Source organism: Pristiophorus japonicus, chromosome 1 (genome assembly GCF_044704955.1).
Source record: "Pristiophorus japonicus isolate sPriJap1 chromosome 1, sPriJap1.hap1, whole genome shotgun sequence".
In the NCBI taxonomy this organism is placed as follows: Eukaryota; Metazoa; Chordata; class Chondrichthyes; family Pristiophoridae; genus Pristiophorus; species Pristiophorus japonicus.
The window spans coordinates 26,200,236-26,225,016 of record NC_091977.1 but is presented as its reverse complement, the minus strand read 5'-3'; the positions used below and the strand labels follow the sequence as shown (position 1 = coordinate 26,225,016).

General features: G+C 44.3%; 1 protein-coding gene, 1 long non-coding RNA gene and 1 pseudogene across 5 annotated transcripts in view; 2 read left to right on the top strand and 1 right to left on the bottom strand.

Annotated features, from left to right (window-relative positions):
- Window positions 1–16,748, bottom strand: part of galnt7 (UDP-N-acetyl-alpha-D-galactosamine: polypeptide N-acetylgalactosaminyltransferase 7) — a 214,017-nt gene extending 197,269 nt beyond the window's left edge. For 2 of the 4 annotated variants that reach the window (XM_070878217.1, XM_070878244.1), the window contains exon 1: window positions 16,240–16,746. In XM_070878217.1, the coding sequence (XP_070734318.1) occupies window positions 16,240–16,368 (129 nt within the window). In that variant the 5' untranslated portion in view covers window positions 16,369–16,746. Of the gene's footprint in view, window positions 1–15,828; window positions 16,119–16,239 lie in introns of those variants that run through there. The other 2 variants (XM_070878225.1, XM_070878236.1) reach the window with 2 other exon arrangements.
- The window catches only part of LOC139262933 (uncharacterized), a 40,354-nt gene continuing 31,683 nt past the window's right edge, over window positions 16,111–24,781 (top strand). Inside the window, exon 1 of the long non-coding RNA XR_011593000.1 lies at window positions 16,111–16,340. This is a non-coding gene — a long non-coding RNA (uncharacterized lncRNA). The remainder of the gene's footprint in view (window positions 16,341–24,781) is intronic.
- On the top strand, window positions 19,744–19,981 carry LOC139279744 (U2 spliceosomal RNA; annotated as a pseudogene).

The following is a 24,781-nucleotide window of genomic DNA, read 5'->3' as shown; positions in this document are numbered from 1 at the left end:
TAAAAAACGGGATGAGGTCCTACAAACTGAATTTAGGGAGCTGGGAGTAAAATTAAAAAGTAGGACCTCAAAGGTAGTAATCTCAGGATTGCTACCAGTGCCACGTGCTAGTCAGAGCAGCAATCACAGGATAGCTCAGATGAATACGTACGTGGCTTGAAGATTGGTACAGAAGGGAGGGATTCAAATTCCTGAGACATGTGAACCGGTTCTGGGGGAGGTGGGACCAGTACAAACCGGACGGTCTGCACCTGGGCAGGACCGGAACCAATGTCCTAGGGGGAGTGTTTGCTAGTGCTGTTGGGGAGGGGTTGAACTAATATGGCAGGGGGATGGGAACCTATGCGGGGAGACAGAGGGAAGTAGAATGGGGGCAAAAGCAAAAGATAGAAAGAAGAAAAGTAAAAGTGGAGGGCAGAGAAACCCAAGGCAAAAATCAAAAAGGGCCACATTACAGCAAAATTCTAAAGGGGCAAAGTGTGTTAAAAAGACAAGCCTGAAGGCTCTGCACCTCAATGCGAGGAGTATTCGTAATAAGTTGGACGAATTAACTGCACAGGCAGCAATTAATGAATATGATATAATTGGTGTCACGGAGACATGACTCCAGGGTGACCAAGGCTGGGAACTCAACATCCACGGGTATTCAACATTTAGGAAGGAGAGACAGAAAGGAAAAGGAGGTGGGGTGGCATTGCAGAGTACTTAAGGAAGTAGCCCTAGAAATAGTGGATGCATTGGTGATCATTTTCCAACAGTCTATCGACTCTGGATCAGTTCCTACGGACTGGAGGGTAGCTAATGTAACACCACTTTTTAAAAAGGGAGGGAGAGAGAAAACGGGTAATTATAGACCGGTTAGCCTGACATCGGTAGTGGGGAAAATGTTGGAATCAATTATTAAGGATGAAATAGCAGCACATTTGGAAAGCAGTGACGGGATCGGTCCAAGTCAGCATGGATTTATGAAAGGAAAAACCTGCTTAACAAATTTTTTAGAATTTTTTGAGGATGTAACTGGTAGAGTGGACAAGGGAGAACCAGTGGATGTGTTGTATTTGGACTATCAAAAGGCTTTTGACAAGTTCCCACACAAGAGATTGGTGTGTAAAATTAAAGCACATGGTATTGGGAGTAATGTACTGACGTAGATAGAGAACTGGTTGGCAGACAGGAAGCAGAGAGTCGGGATTAACGGGTCCTTTTCAGAATGGCAGGCAGTGACTAGTGGGGTGCCGCAGGGCTCAGTGCTGGGACCCCAGCTCTTTACAATATACATTAATGATTTGGATGAGGGAATTGAGTCTAATATCTCCAAGTTTGCAGATGACACTAAGCTGGGTGGCGGTGTGAGCTGTGAGGAGGACGCTAAAAGGATGCAGGGTGATTGGACACGTTAGGTGAGTGGGCAAATTCGTGACAGATGCAGTATAATGTGGATAAATGTGAGGTTATCCACTTTGGTGGCAAAAACACAAAGGCAGAATATTATCTAAATGGCAGCAGATTAGGAAAAAGGGAGGTGCAATGAGACCTGGGTGTCATGGTTCATCAGTCATTGAAAGTTGGCATGCAGGTACAGCAGGCGGTGAAGGCGGCAAATGGTATGTTGGCCTTCATAGCTAGGGGATTTGAGTCTCGGAGCAGGAAGGTTTTACTGCAGTTGTACAGGGCCTTAGTGAGGCCTCACCTGGAATATTGTGTTCAGTTTTAAGAACATATAAGAATTAGGAACAGGAGTAGGCCATCTAGCCCCTCGAGCCTGCTCCGCCATTCAACAAGATCATGGCTGATCTGGCCGTGGACTCAGCTCCACTTACCCACCCGCTCCCCGTAACCCTTAATTCCCTTATTGGTTAAAAAAATTGGTCTCCTAATCTGAGGAAGGACGTTCTTGAGGGAGTGCAGCAAAGGTTCACCAGACTGATTCCCAGGATGGCAGGACTGACATATGAGGAGAGACTGGATCGACTGGGCCTGTATTCACTAGAGTTTAGAAGGATGAGAGGGGATCTCATAGAAACATATAAAATTCTGACCAGACTGGACAGGTTAGATGCAGGAAGAATGTTCCCAATGTTGGGGAAGTCCAGAACCTGGGGACATAATCTAAGGATAAAGGGGTAAGCCATTTAGAACTGAGATGAGGAGAAACTTCTTCACTCAGAGAGTTGTTAAGCTGTGGAATTCTCTACCGCAGAGAGTTGTTGATGCCAGTTCATTGGATATATTCAAGAGGGAGTTAGATATGGCCCTTACGGCTAAAGGGATCAAGGGGTATGGAGAGAAAGCGGGAAAGGGGTAACGAGGTGAATGATCAGCCATGATCTTATTGAATGGTGGTGCAGGCTCGATGGACCGAATGGCCTTCTCCTGCACCTATTTTCTATGATTCGAAATGTGGTAGCAAATTTGTGCACATTAAGATCCCACAAGCATCATCGAAATAAATGAACATATCATCTGTTTTTGGTCATAAGAACATAAGAAATAGGAGCAGCAGTAAGCTATACAGCCCCTCGAGCCTGCTCTGCCATTGAATAAGATCCTGGCTGAACTTCTAAATCACTCCATTTTCCTGCCTGATCCCCATATCCTTTGGTGCCCAAAAATCTATTGCTCTCAGTATTGGCCGTACTCATCCACTGGGCATCCACAGCCCTCTGGGGTAGAGAATTCCATAGATTCACAACCCTCTAAGTGAATAAATTTCTCCTCATCTCAATGGCCGACTTCTTATTCGGAGATAATGCCCCCCTAGTTCTAGAATCTCCAGCCAGGTTGAGGGATAAACGTTGGCCAGAACACCGAGAGAACTCCCCTGGTCTTCTTCGAATAGTGTTGCAAGCTCTTTTATGTCCACCTGAGCGCGCAGATGGGGCCTCGTGTTAATGTCTCCAAAGGACGCTCACCTCTGTCAACTGACTCAAACACAAGGATGGAAATTTTAAATTTGAGAAGTTGGAGGATCAGGAGCCAAAGTAAAAGAAAGACTTGCACTTATATAGCGCTTTTCACAACCATCGGACATCCCAAAGCGCTTTGGGATGTACTTTTGAAATGTAGTCACTGTTGTAATGTAGGAAATTAGGTCAGCAAAGATCAGAGTGATGGGTAAACGGGGCTTGGTGCGGCATGGGATACAGACAGCAAAGTTTGCATGAGCTAAAGTAGGTGGTCAGTGTGTTGGAGAGTATCTGGGGTCAGAAGCTCAGCTCGGGTTTGAATATAATGCAGAGGTTGTGAACAGTCTGGTTCAACCTGAGACAGAGGTTGGGGAGTGCAACCAAATGGTGATAGTCTTGTTGATGGCCTCCCTGATGGGACAGTTGCAAATGCCGTAGACGGATGGATCAATGAGTTATTGATAGTCTGGTGATTAATATGAATTATTTCTATGCATCACACGAGTCGAATTTGTGTTTTCCAACAATTGTTAAATAATCAACATAACCCTGAAGTTGCATCTACATTCCAGCTAAAGATGCTGATTTTTTTTCTATCCATCCCACAGATGCAGACTGTTTCCAGCCAGCCGCTACAGCAACACATTTCTTTTTAAAGCAGCAACACAAATTAATTTCAAAATATAAAATACAGAGAATCCTAAAATCCAAAACTGGACAGATCTCTGGTCAGCAAGATGGCAGCCTCTTCCACAACTGTGAGGAACAGTTGCTTAAATTACATTGGGGGGCTTCTTACCTTATAAATTATAAACTTTAGCATTCTACTTACAATACCATTGTCAATCTCATTAATAAATACTACATGAGCACACTGCTGGCCACTACTTCACAAATAGCATTAACACTGGGCACTTTTGTTTTCGTATTACCTAGCCTGTTAATCATTCAATTTAGAATATATCAGATGACATCAAATTTCACTTAAGTTGCATGTCTGCTGTGAGCTTAATATTCATATTATTACATGCCCGCACAATGCCAGTAAATTGTTCTTCTATTTTAAAAGACATCTGCGAAAGGGAGTTTCAAGTTTACTGTCTTTTCTTTACTATACTGGTCTTAAGTTTCTGACTTTTGTCAGAGATGCGCTGTGCTCACCTAATTTTGTAACTTTAATGAGAGGTTTGTACTACTGTTACCCGATCTGAAATGCTGACGTTGCTCAGTCTGCTCTCAGCCATGTGTGTAGAGCGACGCTTGTCTTCCTGTTCTCTGAAATTCTCTCTTCCCCTCCCTCGAGAGAACACTGTTTCTCTGCTCAATGTTCAATGTTGAGTTAGCTGGCCTCAACCGAAGTCATAGTTTGAGGGGGGTATAATGCAACAGGATTCACACACAGTCTTCAAGACACAGAAAAAACAACAAATTTCTTGGGTTCCCAAACATTGTGCAGTCTGCCCTACTGGAGGGTGACAGGGCTAAGTTTAGTGATGATTGGGTTAGTTTGACAATGGGAGGCAGTGACACAAATAAAGAATGACAACTTTTGCAAGTAAGCACTGAGCCTCCAACACAAATATATGTGAAACAATCATTCCCCTCTCTACAACTCAGCAACACACAAAAGAAGTAATCTCAAAACGTCTTTACTTCAGAAATTTTAACTTCACACTTCAACCCGTGTAAAAGTGCATTTCATTTTTGGTCCCAACCTTACCATTATCTGTATAATTTTCTGCTTCAGGCCAACATCCCGAGCATCGAAGCTGTTATATATGCAAACTATAGATATACTCTCTGTATAATCACTGTATAGTTGCATAAGATGGAGACTTGTTTACCTGATGTACTATCAATAAGATTTACACTGTGAACATACATGCTGGCACCACTAGAGGGTGCAACTGGTGGAGACCGGGGTTTCCTGCCCTGGTGGCAGGTGCTGTATAAAAGGGGAGCCACCATGCGGTTGCCTCACTCTGGAGTTACAAATAAAGGACCAAGGTCACTACAGTTTCAGTACAACACATTGCCTCGTGGAGTCATTCATAGGTACATTACAGACATAATAGAAGCATTGACCATGCTCGATCAGCTTCGAAGCAGAGGCCACATGGTCCGCATGCCCAATACTAGACTTCCAAAACAAGTGCTCTACTCGGAGCTCTGACATGGCAAGCGAGTCCCAGGTGGCCAGAGGAAACGCTTCAAGGACACCCTCAAAGCTTCCTTGAAAAATTGCTACAATCCCACCGAATCCCTGGCCCAAGACCGCTCAAAGTGGAGGAGAAACATCCGGGAAGGCGCCGAACACCTCGAGGCTCTTCGCCAGGAGTAAGCGGAAGCCACGCGCAAACCGCGGAAGGAGCACACGACAACCCAAGCACCCCACACACTCCTCCCTCCAACCACCGTCTGCCCCACCTGTGACAGAGACTGTAGGTCCCGCATCAGACTCATCAGTCACCTGAGAACTTATATTAATGTGGAAGCAAGTCATCCTTGACTCCGAGGGACTGGCTGAGAGAGAGAGAGACATTTTCTGTTTCATTTGTCCTGTGACATGAGTTGTCCTAGCACTCTAGGTAACCCACCCCCCATGAAATTCTCTCTCGCACACAGAATGTATTATTAGAAGCTTTCGCTCACTGAGGGATTACTGCAATATTGCAGATGCCACCTTTCAAATGAAGAATTACACTGAGAATATAAAGGATCCCATGACACTATTTGAAAAGCAGAGGAATCTTCCTGGTATCCCAGCCAACAATTATCCCTCAACCACCACCAAAGTGTTGCTTATATCATTGCTTTTAGTGACTTTGCTGTATGCTATTTGCTGCATGGTATTTTCTGCCACGTACGCCTATAAAACAACAATGATCACACTTCAAGTGTAATTAATTGGCCACAAAGCACTTTGTGAGGCCCTGTCATAGAGTGTGTACACAGTTGAGTCAGAAATCGAGATGACTGTCACCCACTTGAAATGACTGGAAATAATTGTGCAAAACTGGTTCGAATTTCAGGGTTTGATTTGATGGAATCTTTCCTGAACTTTTTTCAGTGAATCAGTAAAGTATTTGAACCGGAGAAACATTATTTATTTCTCTCTGCTGTGGACGGATTTAATGGGCCATCCTACACATTTAATGTAACTCATTATCTATAAGACTGAATTACGTAGATAGGGAAATCTGGAACCTAGAACAAATTAAGTAAGGCTTAGGTTAGGGAAATCTGGAACCTAGAACAAATTAAGTAAGGCTTAGGATAGGTAAATCTGGAACCTAGAACAAATTAAGTAAGACTTATCACGCGGCGACGCGAACCGCGCGGCGACACGGAGGTTAGGGAATTACATAAAATTAAGCCGCGGGGCGACGTGGGACTGTGTAAATTTTAAATTGTACTTATTCCAGGTACGGCGTCGATCTTGTATATCACTTGGTCCGCCTAGGCTCTGGATAAGATAACTTATTCCACCGAGGGGCGACGCGGGGACAATCGGGACTAATTAGGACCCTGATCCTACGCGGGGCGACGCGAGGATGGGTAATTTAGATAAAACTACGAATTCCCTGAAAGATCATGGATCCAAAAATAGAGCCGGCCAAAACAATTAATAGGAAAGGAGAGAAACTTTTGTGAACATCTGTTTTGAATGAGAAGTACTTGTGTGATTTTGACTGAAGAATGAAAGCCTGTTTGGGAAACCGGGGAGTTGTGGTTTGTTTTAGCTCCACCCACTTTTTCAAACAGAGTGAAAGTTTTTTTTTTAAACCCTTCGTAGTGTTGTCCTGTATGTGGGAAGTTTAAGAGTGTGAACCTTATTGAATTACATTTTAAGTTAGAAACGCAGGTGTGGATATATTCGAATGATAAGTTACAGAGCTAGGAAATGCACAAAGGATAGGTTTGTTGAGTAAAAGATAAAAAAATACATGGTCCCAGTGGTTGAAAAAAAAAAAGGAATTTATTTGACACGCTCACTTACTTGTCGAAAGAAAACATGCAATAATTGATTACATTGGGTTGAAAGACATAAATTTAGTCTCGGAATGATATAAAGAATGCCTTTTAAAAAAGCTTCTAAGCTCAAAAAAAAAGTTTTAAATAAAAATTGAAATTACAAAATTTGAATTGGGATTTTGAGATATTAAGAGAAGGCACAGCAAAATACTGAGGTGGATTCAAAAAAAAAATAATATTAAATCTGATCTCTTAAAGAAAATAGGAGATATAAAACTAAAAGGTTTGGAAACAATCTAGAAATACCTTCAGGGATCAGGTCAAACTCCTGGGCGAGTGGCGAGCTATCTGCGAAGGTGTAAAAGGGACTTTTGAGATGTTAAAAACAGCAAGCTTTAGCAGTTTAGAAGAGACATGGTAACGACCTTGAAACTGGAACAATTGAGATAACGAAAAGCAGCCCTCTCAGCCTACGTGCCAGACTTCCCTCTAGTTATGGAAAAGACGAAAAAAAGACGCAACCTTGAAAGAAAACAAATACAAAACCTAATTTGAAGAAAGGAGATCTTAAAAAAACGTAACGTACTAAAAGGTGCTGAAAGGGAAAAAAAAGTGTTCTGAGATGGAAAAGGACATAACTTACTAAATACTAGCTGATATTTGCTGTGAAAAAGATATTGGCTTAATTGAAAAATTTTGGAAGAGGTAAAAGACACTCTCCATTGACAATGATTTTAAATTATGAGAAAGTTCCACTGCAGTTTGAAAAGATGCATCACTTCTGTCAAGTTGGCAGGAGAACGCCACTAAATTAGGACTCTCATTGACAGAAGGAGGACATGTTAAAACCGTAGACGTCTTTAAAAAAAAAGAGTGCGCGCACGAAAAACGTATTAAGAGTTCCACTGGGACCTCTGAGAAAGGTATTGACCGACTACGTAGTCAAATGGTTGGCTTTGCATTGACTGAGGCTGATGACGAAATTGAATTGCAGTAAACAAAAATGTGTGGTCTCGTTTTAAATCAATTAAAAAAAAAATCTTTGGCAAGTACTTGAATTAGAAGTTAAAAAAAAAATTGGAGTTTAATCTAAAATGCTGCCTTTCCTGATGAGAAGACTTTTATTATGACGGCTTTACTAATGATTTCTGCTGTTTAACGGATTCCTAATTTCTAAGCAAGTTTTGAAGGCACAAAGACTTTTTTTTCAGATGATTTCGTGAAGTCACGTAATGACATCAGGTCTTCTTACAAACCTGTAAAGGAGTTAACCCTTTCCATTGACAGCTGTTTTATACTGAACATTATTAATTTGGATTTCTTAATAGAAAAAAGACTCACCTAACAAAGGAAATGGTGGGATAGTCAGAATAAAATAGAACTAGCTTATGTAATAATACTTGACTCAAACAAAACAAATTGAAGAGTTAAAAGGCCAAGATAAATAAGCTGAAAGAGATTTGAAATAACGGGACCAGACAGATACAGATAGTACAGTGCACAGCCATAGCACCATCACCTGTGGCAAAAGAGCCAATGTACCCCACGGTGGGGAATCCACAAACCCAAACGATTTCACGGAGTAATCTCGACATGCATGGATAAAAGATGAGTCAGACTAAAACCTTGCAAAAGATAAGTTAGCCTCAGAAAAACCAATGCCAACCATCCAAGACGTCATTAAAGCACAGGAGGACACTCCTGAAAAAGATAAAACTGTTGTGGAAAGATTATGGATGTACTTATGACAATGTCTCTAAACTCTGGACCACTCCCGCAGAACAGACTTGCATGTCTGACGAGTTGGCCCTATGGGTTATTGAATGTATGCACTTTGCTACTCATTGTGGAGCAAGGACAACAAGTGACACGCTTTTGGCCACTTGGTGGCACCCTAGACTCCAGGTGCTGGCCCAGAACATCAGTAGTCACTGCCTTGTTTGCCAACAGCATAATCCAGGGAAGGGAGTCCCCTGTGATTGGGGTAAGACACCCCTACCAGAAGGTCCCTTTGAGACCTTGCAGTTGGACTACATTGAGTTGCAAAGAGTTCAGTGTTACAAATATGTGTTAGTAATAGTAGATGTGTTTAGCAAATGAATCGAGGCTTATCCTACACTGAACAATAAGGCTCAGACTGTTGTTAAGGTGTTAATGAGGGAAATTGTTCCTAAATATGGTATCCCAGCTCGACTGAGTTCCGATAATGGCCCTCACTTTATTGGCCAAGTTAACAAAGAATTCTGTTCCCAGATGCGCATTAACCAGCAGCTGCATTGTGCCTACCGACCCCAAGCTGCAGGATTAGTTGAACGTGCTAATCAAACTCTTAAAACCAAGCCTGCAAAACTGGTAGCATCAACCGGACTCAATTGGCTTAAACTCCTTCCCATAGCCCTATTCCAGATCCGCACTACTCCTACTGGTAAGGCTAGACTGACCCCCGCTGAGGTCATTTATGGTAGACCCCTTAGGACCCCCTGGAATCAGAATGTCCCCTCCACTGTCCAGTTCCACCACATGACTGAGGAAATGACCACCTATGTTCTTTCCCTGACTCAGGCTCTGCGAATAGCCCACAACCAGGTTCAAGATGCTCACCTCGACCTCCCAGTCTTACCTGAATCGTCTCTCGTGGCACCAGGAAAGTAGGTCCTGATTAAGAAATGGATGCGGAAGGGATTGGAGCCTCCAGAGCTTCAGCAGTATAGTTAGCTATCTGTTCCAATACCCTCTCTAGGTTCTGTACTTCATCCATGGTGCGTCCTATCCCGAATGGCCCCATCATGACCCCAAATAGCAGGACCCTGTCCATCGCCTAGGTAACCAGGGGTATGCCCTATGCCCGCACACAAAATACATGCCTCGATGGGAGGGGCCTTTTCAGGTGTTGCTTACCACCCCCACCGCCGCCAAGGTTAAGGGGAGGAGCACCTGGGTTCACCTGCACCACTGTAAACTTGTCACCCCATAACGAACCTATTTTACTGGTTGTCCTAACCCCTGTTTCTGTTCCAGACTTCCTCTTCTCCATAGCTGAATAAGGTCATTCCTAGGAGCGTCCCAACTAACCGAGTGGATCCCGAGGAGAACAGTTTGAACCCCTGCCCGTAGTGATAGACAACCAGCTACACCGACGGTGACCTGAGAAGAGAGGCGAGAAAACCGAACTCTTTGAATCAGCAAAATATTCGGACTATTTATCCTTGTCCATAAAGACGCTACAAGAAACATTTTGTTCTCGAGTAATTGTTAACCTAGAGCGATAAGATGAAACTGTGTCTGTGTGCCACAGTCTGTATAGTAGCGTTGGTGTATGTCAAGTGTGGCGCGTGGGAAGCAAGACTGAAGCGAGAGCTCCATGTAAACATGTTCCTATATATGTCTTATGTTTATGCGCGAAACGGGAACTTTTCTAGTTGCTGGGTGTGTTCACATATCCCTATACATTCCAAAGGGGGAATTCCTTTGCGCCCCGTTCCACTGACTCTAACTGAGACTGTCAAGTGGCTTCTGAGCCAGACTAGCATGAGCGGAGGGGGGCCAATGCAAATACGAAAGATGAAAGGCGGGTCAAGAGAGGGATCACGGAGGGCAGGAGGAGCATCATACTGTTACCGCGTGGACAACCACGGGGACGTCACCGAGTGGGAGAGTGCTGGGTACCCCATTAGTCAAACGTTCCAGGGATGGTACCAACCACCCTATGACCATAATAAGGAACCCCCATTCTTAGTCCTGACCAATACCTCGGGGATCGGGAGGCCAACCGGGGCCATATGTTTAACCCGAAATGACACCAGCAGAAAGGGACATATCATAGGGTACAGCGATTGCCCACACAACCTCAACATCACAACAGGTGCAGGAGTCACTATCCTCTCTCACTTTCCGAATAAAACAGGTGGAGATCTGTGGGCCCGTCTTGGGACCCCAACACAATATATATATATAAAGGCAGCGTATAACGGCACGTATTTTGTGTGCGAGCATAGGGCATACCCCTGGTTACCTAGGCGATGGACAGGGTCCTGCTATTTGGGATATGTGGTGCCATTTGTGCGGCAAACACGTACCCTGGCGGAAACACATGCCTCCAGCCGACACAGGCGAGCCCTCACCCCCGCCAAAAGGTTCTTTGGGGTCATGATATTCCCATTCGGGATAGGACGCACCATGGATGAAGTACAGAACCTAGAGAGGGTATTGGAACAGATAGCTAACTATACTGCTGAAGCTCTGGATGGCATCACGGCCGAAATGATAGCAATACGGACCGTGGCATTACAAAACCGAATGGCCCTCGATTATCTGTTAGCTGAGAAAGGGGGAACGTGTGCCCTGATAGGATCTGAATGTTGCACTTACATCCCCGATAGTTCAGAAAACATAACCAATCTCGCTGATCACATAAGAAGGGAGGTAAAGAAGTTATCCACCCCTGCAGGAGGAGTGGGCTGGTTTGATTGGCTGTTTGGTGGATCCTGGGGATCGTATCTAATGAATGGAGCAATTATTCTCATCGTAGTAATAATTACCTGTTGCTTGATTATTGGTTGCTTTAACCTTTGTTGTAAAGTCATGATGGCAAAGTTAGCAAACCCTCTTGTGGCCATGGGCTCCCGGGTTATGATCCAGCAAACTAAAGACCTACTCGACAAGGAGGATCAGGAAAGAGAGTGCGAACGGCTGAATGCGATACTCCTGGAATAGTCACCAGGGTTATCATGGAATGATAAAAGGGGGGGAATGTGAATGTGTGAAAATGTATAAGCAATAGAGACAGTGAAGTGAACAAAGGAATCATGGAAGAATAACTAAAAGAATGTCAGACTGCAAATATTACAACATCAGCACAAATAACAAACTCGCTCAAGGTCTTAGTTACTAGTCACGCCAGTAAAATTGTAACATTTACAAGCAATGGGTGAGAAAGCTCTTTGTGAGAAAAAGTTGCTATAACCACTTGCCCGTATCTAATTGGGCAAGGAAGGCCAGGTATCGGCTCATGAGTGGACAAAGGGAAGGAGGGATCACAAAGGATAGGGTGAACTGAATGTCCCTCAATTGTATTACGTACTGAAAGTGTATAACCGTTGCGCCCCTACATTGTAACGGGGCTTGTCCGAGGGAAGTGGACGCACTCTGAGGGAGAGCGTTCCTTTGTTCTGATAAGTCCCGGCCGGTGAAACAAATAATAAAGACTGCTTTGTTATAAGCTGCTTTGGTGTTCGTGTGTCAGTGTATTCGCTGAAACAGATTGAGGGAAAAAGAATCCGTATTAACAAATCTATTCACTCAATTTACAGTAAAATAAAACTCCAGAAAACTGTCAGAACCGAGATTGTGCAAATACATCATAAGAACATAAGAAATAGGAGCAAGTTGAAGCCATTCGGCTCATCAAGCCTGCTCTGCCATTCAATAAGATCATGGCTGATTTGATCATGGACTCAGTTCCACTTACCTGCCCGCTCCCTGTAACCCTTTACTCCCTTATCGCTCAAAAATCTGTCAATCTCCGCCTTAAATATATTCAAAGACCCAGCCTCCACAGCTCTCTGGGGCAGAAAATTCCACAGATTTACAACCCTCAGAGAAGAAATTCCTCCTCATCTCAGTTTTGAATGGGCAGCCCCTTATTCTGAGATTATGTCCTCTAGTTTTGGTTTCCCCTATGTGGAAATATCCTTTTTGCATCCACCTTATCGAGCCCCCTCATTATCTTATATGGTTTTATCATAACCAACTTAGACTCCTTGTAATGTACAGAACACAGTATGGATACAGTAGCATCGTGATTGGTTTCTGGACTAGTAATAAACGAGAACGTGAGTTTGACTCCCATCAGTAAGAATTCAAGTTCACTTTTTTAAAATAATCAAGTAAAAAGCTGACCGTGAAACTGTCAAATTGTGGTAAAAATCCAAATGGTTCGCTAATAACCCTTAAGGAATGAAGGAAAGAGCCATCCTCACCCAGTCTGGCCTGTATCTGACACCAATCTCACACCAATATTGGTTGACTCTAAACTTGCCTCTGTTGTGGCCGAACAAGACACTCAGTTGTATCAAAGCACGACAAAGGAATAACAAGTACAGCGCCGGGAACATAAAAACTGACTGCAAAAGCTTCTATAGATATGTGAAGAGAAAAAGATTAGTGAAGACAAACGTAAGTCCCTTGCAGTCAGATTCAGGTGAATTTATAATGGGGAACAAAGAAATGGCAGACCAGTTGAACAAATACTTTGGTTCTGTCTTCACGATGGAAGACACAAATAGCCTTCCGGAAATAATAGGGGACCGAGGGTCTAGTCAGAGGAGGAACTGAAGGAAATCTTTATTAGGCGGGAAATTGTGTTAGGCAAATTAATGGGATTGGAGGCCGATAAATCCCCAGGGCCCGATAGTCTGCATCCCAGAGTACTGAAGGAAGTGGCCCTAGAAATAGTGGATGCATTGGTGATCATTTTTCAACAGTCTATCGATTCTGGATCAGTTCCTATGGACTGGAGGGTAGCTAATGTAACACCACTTTTTAAAAAAGGAGGGAGAGAGAAAACGGGTAATTATAGACCGTTTAGCTTGACATCAGTAGTGGGGAAAATGTTGGAATCAATTATTAAAGATGAAATAGCAGCACATTTGGAAAGCAGTGACAGGATCGGACCAAGTCAACATGGATTTATGAAAGGGAAATCATGCTTGACAAATCTTCTGGAATTTTTTGAGGATGTGACTAGTAGAGTGGACAAGGGAGAATCAGTGGATGTGGTGTATTTGGACTTTCAAAAGGCTTTTGACAAGGTCCCACACAATGATCAGGCATGATCTTATTGAATGGTGGTGCAGGCTCGAAGGGCCGAATGGCCTACTCCTGCACCTTTTTTCTATGTTTCTATGTTTCAAGAAGGTGGTCCACCACCATCTTCGCAGGGCCACTGGGGACGGGCAATAAATGCCAGCCTTGCCATAACCCAAGAATGAATACTATTTTTAAATGAAGTGGGAAATAAGTGGAAAAGCAGTTTTTTCTCGTTTCCACTAAATCCAATATTCTACTTCTTTTCTAAAGGCACAAGTATAAGCATCTACATTCTCCTTGCATGCGCACCAACGCTTCTGATCTTGCACGATAGCTTTTGTTTGAATCACAAAGCTATCACCGGGCTTCCAACTATTACTAGCAGAAACAAAATCTGATCGGATTTCTTTTACGAAAATAAATTCTGTGAGAATAGAAAAAAAAACTATTTTCACTCAAGGTGCACTGATTAAAACTAGCAGTCTGAATCCATGGCTTGATCTGCAAGAAAGGTTTACATGAATGAATACAGAAACCTACATGCACTAACAAATGGGAGGAAAAACACTGTGCAGCAAGCGGAAAGACAGTACTAAGATTCAACATGGAAAATCATTGGCACAAAGTACCAGCAAGTAAGAATAAAACTATCATCTAACGGGTGCAGATGATCTATACTACAGCAGTGCCAAGTCACTTATATCCATCAACTGAAGCCCCAAATTAGATTACAGCCTTGAAATTGTTCCCTGTATATGTAGTTATTTATAATTAGGACAAATGGTTTGTTGCGATAAAAAAAATGGCAATATCACAGGGACAATTGTAGTATTTCTCAGGCTGGGTTTCAATCTAATGATAGCTCTCTGCCCCTTTGTCATCTTCGTGCACTATTCACATCAGCTTTTCTGTTGTTCCTACTCCGTCTACCTGCTCGGGCCAGCAATATGCTCACTAACGTGGTGACTGACCACCAGGGCTTCAAGCAAAATCACGCAACTCGGGAAGCATGCCATATATGTGTAGAAAATCATGGCATTTGACGCAGGATGTGCCACCAATATTTGAAACAGGGAATAGGGAGCGGGAAGGAAGATTCTGGATCTGGTTCATGCAAATGTCAACTCTCAATTTTTTTTGTCCTTTATGATAAATACATGGTAGTACTGCAAATTTAACAACATGCAATTGACTCCCTAAAAAATTAAAAATTAAGTGCATTTAAAAAATGTCACTCACGCATAGCAAGAGGCGACATGATGATAGGTTGCCCACATCTCAGAATGGCCAAAAAAGTCAATGTTTCACGTCCTTTTTTATAATATTCACGCCATAAAAATTTTTTAAGTACATCAACTGACAGACTTCATGAAAGCTTGACAACATTTGATATGCCTAAATTACATTTGATATGCCTAAATGACTTGTGGACCCTATGGGGGAAGAGAATGAGGCAAAACAACAGGGTACAATGTTTATTTATAAGTAAACCCGACTACATCGTGGTAGGATGGGATACAGGCTGCTGAAAGCTAAGTTATAATCTAATTGAATGCAACAGATTGCAGTGCCTTCTACTGACATTTCCTACAAGGAAGTCCTCCAAAAGAATTAAATACCAATATAGAGCGGCAGCACGACTGTCCTCTGCTGGGGGGAAAAAAGGAAATGTCAGTAACTTTCGTCTAAAAAGGGGCAAAGCACTATTCCTGAGGGATCAAAGCTAACGGGCATAAGCAGTAGCTCAAGGAATTGAGCCAGGCTGGCAAAGAGAACAGATTTATAGTCATTATGCACAGAGGGCTCAAAACAATACTCAATCTTTGTGGGTGTTGACCTTTCCTATTGAAGCAAGACCATTCAATTGGACTTGAACAAAGTGAGGCACTAACCTGCTCGTTAGGGGGCATAGCTTGAAAGTTTTTTTTAAAAAAGCATAATAGAATCCAAAATCTAAAATATGTTTTAATTAACACCAAGAGCTCATCATTCAAGATTTGTTTTTTTTAAACACTCCCAAGTGCTTATACCACACAACATTGTCAGAGCAGTTATGGGGTGGAATTAAAAAAAAAACAATCAGATTAAAAGATGCCATTGTAAATCTGACCCTCAAAGACGTTTGCACATCCTTCCTTACCTACTGGAGCACATACTTCAAACTCATGCCTTCAGTCACAACCACATCCTGGGGCCTGAAGTCAGGCTTCAGCCTGGTCTGCTCTGGCCTAAATCTAACCCTTTATTTTTTATTGTTGTTGTGATGGTGGTGGTGGTGATGGTGAAAAATAAATTACTCTGGAGATTGCACGTAGTAAATCCGACTTCAAATTTAAAAATAAACACACACACAAAAAAAAAACGAAATAGATAAAAGTCTGCCTGGGTTCACCAGTGAGATAAAACACTGCCTTCCCTTCCACTCACTCACTCACTCACTGACAGGCGGCTGCAGAGACCCGACTGGCTCAATCTCCATGGCAACCGCGCCGTTAAAGGGCCGCAGGGCCCCCCCTGCCCGCCCGCCGTGCCCCCCTCTCGCCTCACTCACCATCTGCCGCTCGAACGGGTTGTTCTCCTCGCCTTGGGATGAGAGCAGCTTGGACCAGAGCACCATCAGAGCCAGGAACGTCCCGACGATCAGCAAACTCCGTAAGAGAAAGCCTAGTTTTACCCTCATTGCTCTCCCTCTCTCTCACTCCTGTGTGTTGTGTGTGGCTGCAGAACTTTCAATGTGGTAAAGTCAAATATATATATATATATAAATAAATCTGCTCCTGGAAATTACTGCAATTAATCCTGGAAGGGGGAACAGGATTAAAAAAAAAAATTAAACTTACAATTATAATAAACCTTTGGTTTGAAATGTGCACTGGGATGTATTTTCAAAATAATAATTTTTAAAAAATGAGAGAGAGGAAGGGGAAAAAGCTCCCGTGGCTGGTTTTTCTCTCTGTTTCCTCCTTTTCGGTTTTGATCGCCTTCCTACTTGGAGCAGGTTTCACGCACTGCTGCCCCCTCCAGCTCTCTAGCAACATGTGCACCGCCCCCTTCCTTCCTCTTTCTTTCCTTTTCTCTCTCTCTCTCTCTCTCTCTTCCACCCCTCTGCCGGTTATGCCGTTAATGACGTTTGACTCTGGCTCCACTCGAGGCGGTGCAGTTGGAAGACTGTACGCCACAAACCTCTCTACGTGTGTATGTGTGATTGGGGTGGGGTTGCTTTATTTTTTTTAAAAAAATAAATACAAGTTCAAACCATCGTCAGATAAAGCCACAACTTTCGTTTCTAGGTCACCAGCCAAAAGCATGAAATGTTGTTAACCCATTCAAGGTGGTTGTTTTTCTTATATTTACCCTCTGCCCTTTTTGGAGAAGGGTGTGAAATGGTGGAAGGGTTTTGACCCCTGGCCGGCCACACGACACAAGCAATTCTTCCATCTTTTATACTAGTCAATAAATGGGGTGGATCATCTCAGGATTACAGCAGCAGGGTTTTATGGGCTCCCACAAGGGCCAACAGAGGCACGATGGGACGAATGGCCCCTTTCTGTGATTCTATAATGTAGTGAGGATAGAAGGAGGGGAGCAACCACACTCAACAAACATAAGTATCCCAGGGGATGTTCACCCTAAACCTAGAGCTCCAATCTCCACTATCAAGAGTGCCCGGAGCAGGCTTCAAATTCTGCATCTTCTGACAAAGAGGCAGGAATGCTACCACAAATACAGGTGTGCTGTAGATAAGAACATAAGAACCTATGAATTAAGGGCAGGAGTGGGCCAAATGCCTCCTTAAGCCCGCTCCGCCATTCAATAAGATCATGGTTGATCATCATAGAATCATAGAAATTTACAACACGGGAGGAGGCTATTTCGGCCCATCATGTCCGTGCTGGCCGACAAAAAGTTATCCAGCCTAATTCCATTTTCCAGCTCTTGGTCCATTGCCTTGTAGGTTACGGCACTTCATGTGCATATCCAAGTACTTTTAAGATATAGTGGGGGTTTCTGTCTCTACCACCATTTCAGGCAGTGAGTTCCAGATCCCCACTACCCTCTGGGTGAAAACATTTCCCCTCAAAATCCTCTCTAAACCGCCTACTAATTACTTTAAATCTATGCCCCCTGGTTGTTGACCAGTTCGACCTCAACTCCACATTCCCGCCCGGGATTCCCCTCGAGTCCAAGAATCTATCTCTCTCAGCTTTGAATATACTCAACGATTCAGTATCCACAGCCCTTTGAGGTAGAGAATTCCAAAGATTCACAACCCTCTGAGTGAAGAAACTTCTCCTTATCTCAACCTTAAATGCCCAACCCCTTATCCTGAGGCTATGCCCCCTATTTCTAGACTCTCTAGCCAGGGGAAACAACCTCTCAGCCTCTACCCTGACAATCACCCTCAGGATCTTACATATTTCAATGAGATCATCTCTCATTCGTCTAAAATCAAAGAGTATAGGCCCAATATATTCAATCTACTCGTAGGATGATCCTCTCATCGCAGATACCTTATACAGTGGCATCAGTCACTGCGTAAGCAATCTGAATATCTTACTTTTACTTTTATTGGAGTTAATTCCTATTGCCCTATATATACTTTCACGACTGTATAACCCAGAGGCGTAACCATAGTATCCCACTAGTGACCTGAATCCGATATTTGTGTCTTGCACACGTGTACTTCTTCAACATTACAAAGGTTGGACTGAGGGAGCACTTGGTCCGATCAGGCTAGACAAGAATTGTTAAGCTTCTTTATTTCACAGTGGTTTGTTGTAAAGAGCAATAGTTATGATCAGATCCAATTAGTATTTGTCTTTGCATAATAACACAAAATAATAAACTCATTACAATTCCGCACAGCAGTGGGTCATCTGACTTGATTTTAAATGATTTTTGATTACTCTTTCTTGCTTTCGAACCTTCTTGGAGCCTTTGCAGCCTGAATGCCTCGCAGCATTCCGCGTTAAAAATCCGACTGACTGCTTGCTTATGTCTATGTCTATGTCTCTGTGGCTGGCTCAGTGAGTGCACTCTCGCCTCTGAGTTAGAAGGTTGTGAGTTCAAGCCCCACTTCAGCGACTTGAACATATAATCCAGGCTGGCAATTTAGTGCAGTACTGAGGGAGTGCTGCATTTCAGAGGTGCCATCTTTCAGATGAGGTGTTAAACCAGGTGTTAGTCTGCCCTTAAAAGATCCCATGGCGCTATTTCAAAGAACAGCAGGGGAGTTCTTCCTGGTGTACTGACCAATATTTATCCCTCAATCAATGTCACTGAAACAAATGATCTGATTGTTATCACATTGCTGTTTGTGGGACCGTGCTGTGCCCAAATTGGCCTTTCCTACATTACAATGGGGATTGTATTTAATTGGCTGCAAATCACTTTGGGACGTCACAAAAGGCTTTCTTTCTGTGTGTTAGCGTTTGCCGTTTGCAGCTAAAAGGGGAAGGCCTGCTAGGTCTCCCACAGGTGGCTCTGTGCCCAGGTGCAGCAACTCTGCAACACAGTGGGTCGAAGTTGTTCAATAATCAGGAGGTGGGTGGGGAGGGTTGACCCATCCACCTCCACGGAGGTGTGTGGGGGACCTGACCCATCCACCTCCATGGCACGAACCTGGTATTGCAGTACTTCCAGGAACGGTGCAGTGGCTCTAGGCCTTTTGGCTAAGAGCATTGGCGCAGAGTGATCCTTGGCATGTGCAAGGTGACCTCTGGCGTTTGTGATTTGACAAAGAATTGGAACGATTGGCTACGAATTTTAAATAAATAAAAAAAAAAAATAATCAGGAGGTGGAGGTGGGTGGGGTGGCTTGACCCATCCACCTCCACGGAGGTGTGTGGGGGACCTGACCCATCCACCTCCATGGCACGAACCTGGTATTGCAGTACATCCAGGAACGGTGCAGTGGCTCTAGGCCTTTTGGCTAAGAGCATTGGCGCAGAGTGATTCTTGAATGGGCCCAAGGTGACCTCTGGCGTTTGTGATTTGACAAAGAATTGGAACGATTGGCTACGAATTAAAAAAAAAAAAAAATAATAATTACCAGGAGGCTTCTCGGCCTTTTGGCTAAGATCATGCGTAACTGACCTGACAGGGGAGTAACCATGACCCCAAAGTGGTTCTCCCTGGATCAGGAAGGTGGTTCTCCTATGCTTTTTGGAAATAGGAGGTGGGTGGGGTGGCTTGACCCATCCACCTCCACGGAGGTGTGTGGGGGGCCTGACCCATCCACCTCCATGGCACGAACCTGGTATTGCAGTACTTCCAGGAACGGTGCAGTGGCTCTAGGCCTTTTGGCTAAGAGCATTGGCGCAGAGTGATCCTTGATGTGTGCAAGGTGACCTCTGGCGTTTGTGATTTGACAAAGAATTGGAAAGATTGGCAACGAATTTAAAAAAAAAATAATAATTACCAAGACAAGTTAATTATCAACTGTACATGGAGAACCAACATCATCATCATAGGCAGTCCCTCGTATCGAGGATGACTTGCTTCCACGCCAAAAAGGGGTGAGTTCACAGATGTTTCAATGAAGGACCGAATATTCCAGGTCCCGAACTATATCTTGAAGGTTGAAAGATACCTGTGCGTGGATTTTTTTAACGTGTGGTGGCCGTTGCACACCAGCCACCACACGGGCTTGGCAGAGCTAGGTCTTGGTCCAGTGGCAAGGATTAACCAAGACGACTGGAGACCAGCTCTGCTGCATGGACCTCGTGCCTGCACATGTCGCAGTGTGGGCTGGCCCGTGCTGCCCCTGGGCCCTCGCACATCCCTCTATGAACTCTCGCCGCTCCTTCGCCCCAACATCGTCGCTCCAGCTGTACCTGGCCACGCTCCAATCAGTAACCTGGACCTGGATGTTGGTGTAGTACAGGTTGAACCTTCCTTATCCGGCACCCTCGGGACCTGGCCTGTGCCGAATAAGGGATTTTACCGGATGAGGGGAGGTCAGCGGCCCAAGGTCGGAGGAGGAGGTCGGCGCCACGGCCAGGCCCAAAGTGTCGGCGGGCCCTCGACGGGCCGCGAAGGAAGTGTCGACGGGCCGAGTGCCGGTGCGGCTCCAACGGGTGTCGGTGCGGCCCCAGTGGGCTGAATGCCGGTGCGGGCTGAGTATCGGCACGGCCGGTACGGGCTGAGTGTCGATGGGCCCCAAAGTTGGCGTTCTGCGCATGCGCTCCCGGCCGCCAGACTCACACGGTGGTGCCGGATAAGGGATTTCTGGATAAAGGGAGGTCCAACCTGTTGTACAAGTAGAGCATCCGAAATCCGGAGTTCCAAAAGCTGGAAGGTTCCGAAAACCAGACACCGTGCAGATCGCAGGAGTCGACATCCGAAATCCGGAAATCTGTTCCGAAAACGAGACCTTTTTTTCACAACAGTGAAATAAACGGCATAAAATTAAAGAAGTAAAATTTCAGAAAAGGATATTTGGTATTCTAATCAGTATTCTGTCAATAATCCCCCCCCCACCCCAAAAAAAAATCGCAAAAAACAAAAAATAAAAAAAATCACAAAACATTCACAAGTCACTTAACTATCGAATCGCTGCAAAAGAATTTAAAAAATAAAAACTTTAACTTACCTTTTTTGTCGATCTTCATACCCATCGTTGTTCCAAGGGCTGCAACGCAGGTTTTTCCCAGGCGTTTTTTTTCGTCCTAACTACGGGTACGCTGTGAGCCAAATTTTAGGTGAAAGCGCTATTTCTAGTCTTGCACGCTGGTGGTCCGCTCCCCAGCAGTACTTAAAAACCGCCGGCACAAGACTTCTCCGAATTTCCTGGTTCGCTGTTTGGCCTGATCTGGTGTCAGCCCTGGATGTAGTCCTGCCATATCACACCAGGTGCCTGTGCGGTCAATACAGAGCAATAGTAATCCAAAACGAGGTCCCCAATGCCTGTTCCCAACCAAGCCTTGGACCACCTACCATCAAGGGCGCTACCCAGCGCCGAGTCTGCAGCCAACACCTCGCTGTAGGCAATTAGGCCCATATAGCAGTGCCTGGTCTCCAGTCATCCTGGACCCCCTGGACCAAGACCTCGCTCAGCTAAGCCCGTGTGGTAGCCAGTGTGCAACAATCACCCCACGCTAAAAGAAATCACGCACAGGTATCTTCCACTTCTCGAACATGAAGTTCGGGACCTGGAAAGTCAGGACCCTCATGGACAACCCCAACAGCGTCAGACCGGAACGCCACACCGCCCTCAACGACTATCTGTCCCACCTGTGACAGAGACTCTGGTTCTCGGATTGGACTGTACAGCCACCTAAGAACTCATGCTAAGAGTGGAAGCAAGTCTTCCTCGAATCCGAGGAACTGCCTATGATGAAGCATAATAAAACAGTTTTTTTTTTGAATAACCCCCGCAGCCGCATTCCCTGCCATTATTTGATTTTGAGTCACCTACAGCCACTGTCCCTGACAGTATCGGGATTTGAATCACCCACAGCCACTGTCCCTGTCTCCAAAATCCGGAAATACCTGTATAGGTTGGACCCCTCTGGTCCGGCACCCTCAGGACCTGATCGGTGCCGGAATAGAGAATATTCCGAACCACGGGAGGTCACGCCGAGCCTAATCTTGCCTGTAGTCAGTGTCCGGGCTCCTGAACACCTCTGCCACGCTCTGGCTCAGGCTGCGAAACTCGGGCCTCGTTCTCTCCGTGTAAGCGCGCAAAACTGGGACCTACGCAAAGCGGCAGTTACGCACTGATCACCGAGCCAGGAAGCGCGGGAAACCGATGCCGAAGCCGAACCAGAGAATCCCAGACCAGAGAGGTCCAACTTGTACTAAAAGGTTGCACTTGTCAAATATTTAGCCCAAGTGCAGCTTTCCATAATGTAAACCCCACGGTGCACTGACATGCCAACAACAGCTTCAGAAAGTTCAATTCCGCTGGTGAAGTAAGGAGGCGTAAATGCATTTTAATGATGTAAATAACTGAGAAAAATATTTTGGAGGAGCAAGCTGGTAAGCTTGGAGAACGTTTAATAGAGGTGTTCAAAATTATGGGGTTTTGATAGAATAAATAGGGAGAAACTGTTTCTACTGGCAGCAGGATTGGTAACCAGAGGACAGCGATTTAAGATAATTGGCAAAAGAACCAGGTGGGAGATGAGGAGACATTTTTCTTTAAGTAGCGAATTGTGATGATCTGGAATGCACTGGCTGAAAGGGCGGTGGAAGCAGATTTAATAGTGACTTTCAAAAGGGAATTGGATATATATTTGAAAAGGATAAATTCGCAAGACTATGGGGAAAGAGCAGGGGCGTGTGGGACTAATTGGATAGCTCTTTCAGAGAGCCGACACAGGCCCGATGGGCCAAATGGCCTTCTGTGCTGTATGCTTCTATGACATACAAGAATTTTTTAGGGTTATCGTGCATTTACTACTATGGTCATAAGAATATAAGAACATAAGAAATAGGAGCAGGATTGGCCCCTCGAGCCTGCTCCACCATTCAATAAGATCATGGCTGATCTGATCATGGACTCAGCTCCATTTTCCTGCCCGCTGCCCATAACCCGTTATTCCCTTATCGCTCAAAAATCTGTCTATCTCTGCCTTAAATATATTCAATGACCCAGCCTCCACAGCTCTCTGGGGAATAGAATTCCAAAGATGCACAATCCTCAGAGAAGAAATTTCTCCTCATCTCTGTTTTAAATGGGTGGCCCCTTATTCTAATAAAACTATGTCCCCTAGTTTTAGTTTCCCCTATGAGTGGGAATCTCCTCTCTGCATCCACCTTGTTGAGCCCCCTCATTATCCTATCATTTGCAAGCTACTCTGAAATGTACATGAGCAGTCGCAGTGTTGTTATACACTGTGTACCATGAAACCAATGTGGGCAAATCAACAAATGCAAAGCTTTTTACAAAAAAACATTGTCAGGTCTCCATGTGTAATTCCATCTGATTGATGGAGAAAAACCAGTTATAAAAATTCACCCCTCTTGGACCTGCTTGTGCTGCAGTTTCATACTGGCATCAATATTGTAAATCAGGAAATGGGAGTACTGCCAGCATAAAGACTTCAATGTGCAGGCAGTGTAGTATGACAATAGTTACTTTTCAGTCTGAAGTAATGCATTGCATACTGCTGAGATTTACTTTGGAAGCAAACACATTGTGTGGATTTGAAGTTACAGTATTCCAGCCTGTACCAGCAACAAATGAGATCACAAAAACACCAACTCAATTGATGCTATTTTAACCCCTCGACTGGGAGTTCTGTGTTCCCTGGGATAGCCATTTTTAAAAGATTTTAGATCACGCTCAAAAATCTTCCAATAATAATGCAGTAATCCTACTCTGCTGTCTATAGGAGTTTTATTATTGTACCATATTAATAAAAGGCGCCAGCCGTGGCTCATTGGTAGCACGCTCGCCTGAGTCAGAATTGGTTCAAGCCCCACTCTTAAGACTTGAGCACACCTTCGAGGCTGACAATACAGTGCAATAGTGAGGGAGTGCTGCACTGTCAGAGGTGCTGCCTTTCGGATGAGATGTTAAACCGAGGCTCTTTCAGGTGGATGTAAAGGATCCCATGGCACTATTTTGAAGAAGAGCTGGGGAGTTCGCCCTGGTGTCCCGGCCAATACTTATCCCTCAATCAACATCAATGAATCTATTCTACTGTTCATTTAATCTTAGCTGCTTTCCACCCCATCACAGACCTTCCCTTTAGTTCTTCCCTCTCCTCCCCCCTTTCCATGCCTCTGTGCTTGCTTAAAACCTAGTGCATCTGTAATATTTTCCAGTTCTGACAATAGGCCACCAGCCTGAAACGTTAACTCTGTTTTTCTCTCCACAGATGTTGCCTGACCTGCTGAGCATTTCCAGCACTTTGTTTTTATTTCAGATTTCTAGCATCTTGAGTATTTTACCTTTTGTATCACTTAAATGGATTATCTGGTCATTATCAAATTGTTGTTTGTGGGACCTTGCTATGTGCAAATTGCCTGCTGTATTTCCTACATTACAACAATGAGTACACTTCAAAAGTACTTTGACCTTGTTCCAAACCAAGTTTAAAAAAACATCTCTTCTGTTCTCCTTATCTTACTTTTTTTGCTTT